The 10,567-nt window shown below is 40.8% G+C and overlaps 1 protein-coding gene across 1 annotated transcript; it reads right to left on the reverse strand.

Moving 5' to 3' along the window:
• Positions 1–4,734: 4,734 nt before the first annotated feature.
• On the reverse strand, positions 4,735–10,017 carry LOC103743545 (uncharacterized protein C2orf78-like). The gene is made up of 5 exons (XM_008844896.2): positions 10,011–10,017; positions 8,303–8,424; positions 7,667–8,186; positions 7,035–7,061; positions 4,735–6,245 (listed from the first exon to the last, which is right to left on the reverse strand). The coding sequence occupies exons 1-5, from the start codon at positions 10,015–10,017 to the stop codon at positions 4,735–4,737; spliced, it is 2,187 nt and encodes a 728-aa protein (XP_008843118.2).
• Positions 10,018–10,567: the final 550 nt, after the last annotated feature.

The following is a 10,567-nucleotide window of genomic DNA, read 5'->3' on the forward strand; positions in this document are numbered from 1 at the left end:
TTACAGCTTTAACATAGACAGGTGCCAAGGATCCAAGTGCAACCGATTATGACTAGTAATAATCAGCTGCATACAGATTAGAGATGCTTGCACCAACATCTCAGTAGCAAAAACAGTGAGTCTTTCTGTAAGAAACAGTATATTTTGTACAACTGTATTAATTCAATTGTGAACCTAAAAATTTACAGCCACTTTTGAAAGAGATGTATTCTTGCTCTGGAGTTTGTTATTGAATATGTTAAAGCTGTAATGAAATGCTTCTTCTAATCATGTGGTTATTAAATTTTTAAAAAATTTAAAAATTCCTTGTCTATCCTGACTTGGATACGATGAAATCTCCAAGTAGTTTTAATTTGTATTTCTCTGTTCACTAAGGATGTTGAAAATTAAGAAAAGATTCCACAGCCTTTACATTCCATATTCTGATAACTCTGTATTTCCTTGCACCTATCTTTAAAGTTTGCATTTTGTTTCTGGATGTTTAGTTTTTCAAGGTGTTTGTATATTCTGGATGCTAGCCCTGTGTCAGATATGTTGCTGATAAAGATTTCTTACTATTCGTCCAATCATAGTGTCCTTTGCTGTACAGAATGTTTTTAGTTTCATGTGGTTCCACTTTTCAGTTGTTGGTCTTAATGCCTCTGTATTGGGGTCCTGTTTAGGAATTCTTCTCCTGTGCCTATAAGTTCTAGTGTATTCCCTCCTTTCTCCTTTCTTAGATTGGGGATATCAAATCTTATGTTGAGGTCCTTGATCCTTATAGAGTTGCGTTTGTGCAGTGAGAAGTATGGATCTAGTTTCGTTCTACATCCATCTTATCCAGCACCATTTGTTGAAGATGCCATCTCTCCTCCAGCATGTATGTTTGTCCTCTTGTTAACATTCAAGTAGGTCTAAGTACATAAATGTGTCTGATTATTTTTCCAGTTGACTATTTTTTAAACTATCATCTCTCTGTAGTACAATTTAAAGTCAGATATGGTGATTCCACCAGCTCTCCTGTTATTAAGATTATTTTTGGCTGTCCTGAGGTTTTTGTTTCCATATAACATTTTAGACAGTTTTTCAATTTCTATGAAGAATTGCATTGGAAGTTTAGTGGGAATTGTATTGAATGTGTAGATATTTTTTGGATTATGGCCATTATTATAGTATTAATTATAGTATTATTATAGTATTAATCCTAGCAATCTGTGAACTTGGGAGATTTTTGTCCTTTTACTGATCTTTTCAATTTCTTTTTTCAAAGTCTTAACAAAGTCCTTTTCACATACAATTCTTTAACTTTCTTAGTTAGATTTTCTCAAGGTGTACATATATATACACACATATATATATGTATATATATATATAACAATTTGTTTTCTAAGTAACACAGTTCAGTGGCATTAAACATTGCGGTGCTTTGTGAATTTCATATAATATGTTTTGATCATCTTTAGATTCCCCCCTGAATCTTCACCACTCTTTCTAATCTGCACAAAGATGTTGTACTCTAAATATATATATGAATATTTGACCCCAAATACCCTACAATGCTCGTTCATCCACTGGAGCCTTGTCAACACACTTAGGGTCTCATCCTTAAATGTGACTGAATCTCTCCTTCCCAGCAGTCATTGGTTGTCAGTAGCTCCTCAGGTAGCATTGGGGTTTCTTAGCCAGGTCCTCATATCTCTGCTGGGATTTTGTCTGACTTGAGGAACCTTGTGCATGCTGTCACCATTGCTGTGAGTTCATAATGAGTAACGGGTACAGCTGTCTGGAAAACCCTGTGTCTTTGTGATCACTGAACTCTTGTAACTTATATAGACTTTTCACCCCCTCTTCAACAATCATCCGTGATCCTAGGGAGGCAGAAGTTTGATATAGGTGTTCTATTTAGAGATAAGCAGTCTACAGGCTCTTAGTCTCTACACCATAGCCAGGTGTGGGTTTCTGTGTTAATCATCATCTGCTGTATAAATGCACTTCTTTGATGAGAGCTGAGAGATATATTAATCTATGGGTATAACAACAAATTATTAGAAACCAGTTTAATGTCCATTTAACAGAATAGTTGTATTAGGCTTTCTCTCAGGCCTGTGAACCATCTAGCCTCAGGTTCCTCAGGCTGATATCAGTGTCAGATATGGGCTTCACTGTATGAAGTCGACCTTTAATCCAATTAGAAGTTAGTTGGTTATTCTTGTAATGTTCACGTTTTTGCCACTATTAAACCAGTGTGCATGTCTTGCCAGGCGAGTTGCTGTTGTAGCTTACTGGATTCACAGCTGGGTAAGTGTCATGCTAAATTTTTTCTTCAGGTAGCTTCCATAGTACCTTCCAGCACTGTGAAGGTACTACTCCTAGATAGGAGCAATGAAGCTTTGAAGTGAGCACCAGCTTGGATACTTGTTTGTTCTACAGTTTCATGTATGTAGTACTATCTTCAGCAGTAGGTCTTACTGGGAAGGTCTGGTGGATAACGAAGAGCAGGGGCAATGACAACTATTGATCAAGGGTCTATGGAACCCCTAGTCAACAGCCTCAAAAGAGGGAGTCTATTCCTGGTATGAGGATTTTTCTTTGCCATGGCATTTTCTATCCTCTGAAGTCTTGTCAAGGCAATGACCCCTATTACTGGCTAAATTCTTTTCGTCTATTATTATTATTATTATTATTATTATTCAAATGGAGCAAAGGCCTCAATGTAAAATCTGAAACCCTGGAACTGTTAGAGGAAAAAGTAGTCAAAAAAGTGCAAGGTGTAGCGAAAGTGCTATTGCATAGCACTTCATTCACTCAAGAAATCTGAAACAGGAATTATAAGAATTTGGTGCTCTTGCAAAGGACCTGAGTCCAGTTTCCAACACCCATATCATGTCTAAAAACCATCCATAAGTCCAGTTTCAGGGGTCCTGACACCCTTTCCTGGCCCCTGCAGGTATTACACAATACCAGTGCACTTATATACGTAGAGGCACAACACTCATACACAAAATAAAATAAAATAATAAAATAAAAAATAAAATGAAAGAAAATAAAATAAATAAAATAGAAATCCCAGAAGCAATTGAGAAATGGGTCCTCCTGAAAATCAAAGTTTCAGTACAGAAAAGGAAACAGTTCCTGAAGGCCCAACCTACACAGTGGGGGAAGACCGTGCTATTTTATGTCTAAGTTTTAATATCTAGGTTATACTATGACCTCAAAATCAAAACTATGTGGAATAAATCAACCCAAGTTTATAAATGGGCAAATTAAAACATGAAACACGTTTTAATTTTTAATTCTCAAACATGTAACATTGTTGCAAAAAGCCACATAGATATGTTCAAACTCATCGGAATTTAAGTATTTGAGTGAAAACTTCACGAATCCCATCAGTTCCAGCAGAATGGGAGTCTTTAAAAGACAAAAACAAATGCTGGCAGGGAAATGGGCAGTTTGCAAACCTTTGTACGGTGCTAGTGGGGATGTAAACTATCCCAGTCTCTACAGATGGCAGCATGGAGGGTTGTCACAGAAGCAAAGAAAGGTCTAATACCTGACCCACCTAGAGCACTCCAAAGGACTGAGGATATTATAGATGCTTCCACATCAGTGTTGATTTTAGCAATGTAGGTAACGTATGTACCCAAACCATTGTGTCCAACAACAGAGGAATGGATAATGAAAATATGATGTATGTACACAGTGGAAATTTTATCAACCACCAAGAAGTTCTGTTGTTTGCCAGAAAATGCATAAAGTTACACATAACCCTGTTTATCAATTTAAGCCAGTGTCAGAAAGACAAAATATCCTTGTGTGCTTTCTCTCATGAGTGGCTCCTAGAATATATTTGCATACCGGTGATGTGTATGTATATGTTTCATTTAATTAAAATCAAAGTTGTGCCACAGAATAATGATCAGCAAGGGCTGGGGGACAGGTGCCAAAGGAGGGTCAGGGAAAGGGAGGAGAGAGGATAGTGGTCAATATTCAGTAGATATTTTAATGAAACACATCAGGAACAATAATAGAGACAATAAACATTAAAGTCTACAGGAATAATTTTAATTCAACCATATTTTATTAATTGATTATATATAACATAAATATTTCCTGAGTTTTATTTAACATGTGACATTTTAGTGAAATGTAAATTAATAACATGAAAGTTATGGGGATACAACAAATAATCTCCCCAATCAAATTAATTACATTTCTACAGTCAATTTTCTTAAGTTTCCAAAATACTAAATTCAAAGTTGTTGTCTATTCCCGTTTTTGTACATATATCTATGTATTTCTCTACATATCTACAGATTTACTTATGTGTTTACATATTTCCTGAATTCATACATATATATATATTTCTTTAAACTTCAATAGTATCTTAGTTAGAAGGAAAATAAAGTCTGTATTACTCAACAGTGAAATAACTGAATTATATTTCATTAGTCAATTTTAGTAACTTCAAAATATTTGTTATAGAAATTTTATCTACATACATTTATTCACATATACATATTTATGACTACATCAACCTATATCTTATATTTACTTATCTCTGTAATCTCTATTCATACATCTATATATGTTTCTCTATCTCTCTCCACATCTACGTGGAGAACCACTTTGTTCCTGCAGTCTTGGTAGCTCCTACGTTGCATGGCCATAATAGAGAGAAATTTCCATATCCTTTTCCCTCTGATGGAAAAACTGCAGTTTCCCCAAAGCAGTGTACTTGGCAGCATTCTCACGCTCTCATTGAGCCTGCCTCTTCATGGCTTCCCGCTCTGACCTCTGTGCTGCTGTGATGGGGTATGATATGGCTGGCCCAGGAATGTCGACTTTTCTCCATGGAATTGGTTGGCGGCTGAAGTCTTCCAGGAGATACTGAGATTGAGGCTTTAGAGGTAATGGGGCTTTGGGCAGAGGAGCAGAAACAGGCTCCTTCTGGAGGGATGGGTAAGATGATGTTTTGTGGAGTGTAGGCTTTGAAGCAGCAGACTGAGGAATAGTGCTGGACTGGGTGGGGCTCCTCACACCAGGTGTGGTGTTATTAGTGGGAATTTTCACAGCTGGCTTGGCCAGACCCATTACAGATGTGCTGTCAGCAGCTGGTTGAGATGGATTGACTGTGGGAGGCTGAGCTGAGTTGGAGTGAGGCCCAGCAGAGTAAGCTGCAACAGGCTTTCGTGAAGCCAGGGAGAGTGGTCTTCTAGGAACTTTTCGCACTTGAGGCTTGTCCAAAGGAAAGAAAGGCAGAGGCACTAACTTGACCTTCCCTGGAGGGGGCAGCTGGTCCTGGGATGGAGATGGACACTCCTTTCCAGCAGTGCTCTCTGGGTTCTGGGCTGGACCCTGGGTTTTCTCAGGACCTTTCCTCTCATGTGGGATGCCCAGCTGTGATGAGACGGCTGGACATGGCCTCAGCTCCTTGGCCCTGCCGGGGTTTCCCACAGCACGGGAGGAAGAGAGTCCTGTTTTCCTATTAGTTTTATTCCCCAGTGCATGAAAGACCTGCACTGACTCCAGCATGTGCATGCCCAGGTGGGTACGTGGCTTTTTAAAGCAATCCTTACTGAGCTCAGGTGGATTCCTCTTCCTCTTGCTCTTGGAAATGGCTGGCTTCTCTTCCGCCTTCACATTGGTCTTTGCCTGTTTACACTCTTTGGTTGTCTTTGTGTTGTTTTCTCTAGACATTTTGTTCTTTTCTTGCCTGTGCCGCTTAGCTTTGCTGTGGCCATTGGATGTAGCTTTCTGAGCTGTGTCATCAGAGTGCTTGGCTGTGTTCTCGGGAGGCCTCTCCCTGGCCCAGGCACTGTCTTCAGCTTGTCCAAGGGAGGGAGCGACAGAGCCTTCTACCAGGCAGGGTGAGTCCTGGCATTTAACTTTGGCCTGAGGAGCTCCATCAAGCATCTGAGAGTCTGTATTCTTGTTCTTCCTGCCATAATCAACGGGAGTCTTTAAGACAGTTGACTCTTCCTGTGCCTGATTCATTTGGATGTTGGTTGCGTCTTTGGCTTTGCTTTTTATGGGATATTGGAATTGATTCAAATCCGTCAGGGAGTTTAACAGCTGGGGAAGGTGAATATCTGCCACAATTGTAGTGATGTCTTCAAAGTCAATGCTAGACTCAATTCCATTTTCAAATGTTCCTTGGTCTGCTATACCCTGGATGTTGTTCCCAAAACTGGCATTGTGAGAAGTAGGCTTCTGCCTCCAGCTCTCAGCATCAAAGCAGGACGGAGACTGCTGAATGTTAGGAGTTGCTAAATGAAGCCATCAGTGGTCTTGCTTTTCTTTTGTGATCACGTAGACATCCAGAGACTTTGAAATTTCAGATTTAATGTCATTCAAATTCTTATTCTCTGTTTGTTTCGGCATGGGCGTTGGAGACAATGCCACGTGCTCTGAAGGACTGTCAAATTGAGTTGTTATTGACATGTCCCCCAAATCAATTGGTATATTTAGCTCAGAGAATTGAGGATAGGAATTGTAAAGTTGTGGGCTCTGTTTCCGACAAAGTGTCTGGCTTTGTGCTTGCCTTCCCAGGCAAGTCTCCACCTGGAAGGGAGTCTCCATCACTGCAAAGGAATCAGGAAGAAGTCGGTTGCTGTTAAATGAGATGGTTCCCCTCGATCCACAATACCACAGAATTCAGGCGTCTACTGCCAATGGCAAGGCAGTCCTAGCAACCCTGCTTAAGGACCATGGACAGGACCCTTTGTAAAGAGACCAGTGGAGGCTGAGGTTTCTGATGATTATATGATGTCATTGTTTCTTGTATTTTTTTGTAATTATCATTATTTTTATTTCATAAGATTCTTTGTGTTGGACCTTGTGCGTGTTTTTGCATGTGTGTTTGTGGGTGTGGTTATGCCTTAGGAGTAGGGATGGAGTTTTTCATGTTTGGAGACTTACAAGGCAATACCTTAACCTATAAGTCATCTCCCCAGTCCCTCATCCTATCAATGGTTCCGAGTGAAAACAAGAGTGAACATAACAAAATAACTTGGGATATTTAAGCTTAGGTTTTGGCTTAGTAGTAGACCCGTTACCTGCATCATCTTGCCTTGGATTCATACCTAAGGAGTAGAAAGACAAACATATAATTTACCCTAGTATTTACATATAAATTTAAATATATGTATGCACATAAGACATATAAAAAGACTATATAAGATATATAGGCTATGTATCATATCTCATTTAGAAAGAGAGAGAGACAGAGAGAAAGGCAGAGAGAGAGAGAGAAATACAGAGACAGAGAAATGCTACCTCAGGGACAGATTCTGAACCTGATTGCTTTGGAGCAGATCGTGAACACATGGTTTTCTATTGTGGTGCGAATTTGTGGGAATTAGCTGTTTTGAAATGTCTTCCATAGACAAAATTCAGTGGACCTTGTGATAATTAACTACAGCATTGTGGTATGGGGAATGCTTAGCATTGGCAGTGAAACATGTGACCTCTGTGTTCTGCCGGGAATGTCTTAAGTTCAGCATGAAGCCTTACAGTGTTCTGAGTTCCCATCTTACTTTAGTATCTAAAACTGATGTGATGAGGCCGAGCATGTTAAACTATCAGGACTCATTCTACCTCTCTGTGGACTCTCCATTCCTCTGCTGTAGAACCCAGTCTCCTTTGAGCACTGGTCTCACTCTGTTCCCTTCCAGCTGTCTGTACTCACCATTATAAGTGGTTTCTGCAAGGAATTGAGCTGGCATGGGGTGATAGATTGCAGAAGTGCAGCCAGGTGGTTGGATATCCGTGGGCTGATTTGCCTTTAGCACCATGACGAGCTCTGGTTGCGGGGCAGAGGCCATGCTCCCTGTGTAGGACCTGGAGCCGTAGGACTGCAGGCAGGACCTGAGTTCTCCAGCTAGAAGTGGTTCCGGGGTACTGGGATGGTAGCAGTAGGGCTGGCTGCCTTCCTGGCTGGAAAGCGACCTGCTGTGTCCTTGACCTGTCCTCTGAGATGCTGAGCCTTGAGCTCGGCTGGCTGGCAGTGCTGGATACAGAGGGACTATCACATTCCTGTCTGAAACTTGATCACACTGGGCTGTCACAGACATGGAAGAGACTGTGGTGTCCTGATCAGTGATTGTCACAGTGATGTCACCAAGTATAGATGACCTGTGGTCGGTTCTTCCTGTGAGATTCCACTGAAGGACACCTGTATAGGAGACCGCCGAAGTGGATATCTGACTCTGTCAGGAAGCGCAGACAGCATGGTGGTGCCAGCACGTTGGTAAAGATAGGCACCAGCCATGAGTGGTTGCGAAGAGGTGCCGGAGGCCTAGGGCAGGAGCCGTCCTGAGCTCACAGCTGGGCTGCAGACTGTGGAGAAGCTGACCACACTTCCTAAGGGCGTGGCGCTGCTTTCCACAGGAAGGGAGAGCTGCAGGGCATCCGCTCTTCTTAAGAAAGCTGCATTTTGGGAATTGTCTGCAGGAAGCAAGAGGACAATGAAAACACTGACATATTCTAGATCCTGTGAGGTGAGATGACTCATTCTAGATTATGTGAGGATGATGTTATCTAAAGGATGTACAGACAGGAAACCACTTCAACCAGTATTTACCTCTGACATACCCTATGTCAGTATTATTACGGTATTATGTGGGGGGGTAGGTATCATATCTTCTGAAAGACAGGCATTAATGAAGCCCAATACCGCTCCTTGAAAGAGAAAACTTAGATGTGAAAAAAATTTCGGTGTATAGCAAGAATCAGATCATAGTGAATTACTGTTGAAGCCTGTCACCGTTATGAAGTATTGTAAAAGTCAACTCTTTGTATTTTTTGAATATTGATAACAAGACCAGCAAGAAAATCCCAACGTGCTTTAAAACAATAACAACAAAATTATTCTGGCCCTGCCATGTTGTCATATCTGTGATTCCAGCATTTGGGCTGCTGACACAGAACATTATTGAATTTGAGACCAGCCTGAGCTTCCTACATAGTGACATGACACACTGAGGTATAGTGTTTAGAAACATTTTTAAACTATGTATAATTTTTGAGCTTCAGTGTTGGTATTTTTCCAGAGTTGGCTCCAAGTTATTCTCTTCCTGCCTCAGCCTCCCTCACTGCCATTATTAATGAGTATAACAACCCACCTGTTTCGATTTTGATTGTCTGTGAGACTAGTCCATGAAATGGAGAAACTGTCAAAAAAAGTGCAGGACAGGCTGCACAGTGCAGTAATGGGGGTGCAGGAGTTGCTATGACACATATGTCAATAAACTCGGGGTTGACATGTGGCAGCCTTTTTAGAGCACTTAGAATGCTGGGGCAGGAGGATTGGTTGATTGCAGTTGTTTGAGGGCAGTTTCAACAACACAGATACTCCATCCTTAAGGGAAACTGAATACAAAAACTACTAAATAAAATACAGGATGGTCACAGTGAAAAGTTAAGCAGTGAGGGCTGAGGACCTCCAGGATTATGCTTATTTGTAGTTCATATTTCTGTGATATCACCCACCATGTAGCAGATAAAATTCCTAATAGAAAGATAGTTCACTCAATATTATCAATAACTGGTAGGAAGAGCACAGAAAAAGAGTCTATTTTTTATATTTACCCTCAAATCCAACTTTGTTATCAATGTATGAAACTGCCTACTCAAAACAGAAGCATCCATCACCAAAAATATATTTTTAAAACTTTCTGCCATTTTTGTATTATGGCTGGGAATAATGGTGCATACCTTTAATCCAATAATCAAGGGGCAGGTTCAGGTGGGTATCTGTGAGATCAAGGCAGCCTGGGCTACATAACATGCTCCAGGCCTTTGGGGCTACGGGGAGATCCTAGCTCAAAAAATATTTTTTTAGTGTTCCATTCTAGGTTTCGAACCCAGGTCCCTCATGGCTCCAGCACATGCCCTGCTGCCGAGTTGCTCCCAACTCAGAAGAATTCGTTTAAAAACTCCAAAGTGTAGGAATTGTTTCTGATGGATGAAGAAGTAGAGAAGTGGGGCTTGACTTCTGTTTTCATTCATTAATTAAAAGTTTCTTTTCTTACCTGACATGGTCAGGGGAGAATTAATAGTAATCCATTGTCAATGGAGCTGTATAAATGGTGGGCGTTTTCTGAGCTGCTGACCCAGCCAGCATGTGGTGGCCAGTATCAGACAGCACTAACTGGCCACTGGTCACTTGCGATGATCCAAATGTGTTTACAGGCAACACCATGGAAACACCAAGATTCTACCAGGTACTGGTAGGTTTGGAGGGGCATGATGTCATCAATCTCACAGTAGCCAATAGGAAGGTCAGAATTCCAACTGGAAGATGGGATTGGATGGAGAGGATGCCAGGGGACCAACAGCTGTCTGCTGATATGTGGGCAGGTGAAAGCTTGAAAGACCAACTTGACAGTCCGTTCTTTCCACCAGGGTAGGATGTAGATCATCAATCCTTCTTACAACTATTCACAGTAAATTTGGTTATGTTTTGCATGTGAACCTTTACCTTCCAATCAAACATATCACATTAGTAGGTATTAAATGTACAGTTTCTCTCTGTGGTTTGAGAAGGAAACATGTAGCTTGAGCCAGTACAACTTTTCTGAAACCATTT

Source organism: Nannospalax galili, unplaced genomic scaffold, assembly GCF_000622305.1.
Source record: "Nannospalax galili isolate Female #2095 unplaced genomic scaffold, S.galili_v1.0 scaffold1622, whole genome shotgun sequence".
Lineage (NCBI taxonomy): Eukaryota > Metazoa > Chordata > Mammalia > Rodentia > Spalacidae > Nannospalax > Nannospalax galili.

Coding starts and splice junctions, on each gene's coding strand:
- LOC103743545 (XM_008844896.2), bottom strand. Junction 8,187..8,302: donor CCACAGTCTGCAGCCCAGCT/GTGAGCTCAGGA, acceptor GCTTCCTGACAG/AGTCAGATATCCACTTCGGC. Junction 6,246..7,034: donor TCCAAGGCAAGATGATGCAG/GTAACGGGTCTA, acceptor GGCTTCATTTAG/CAACTCCTAACATTCAGCAG.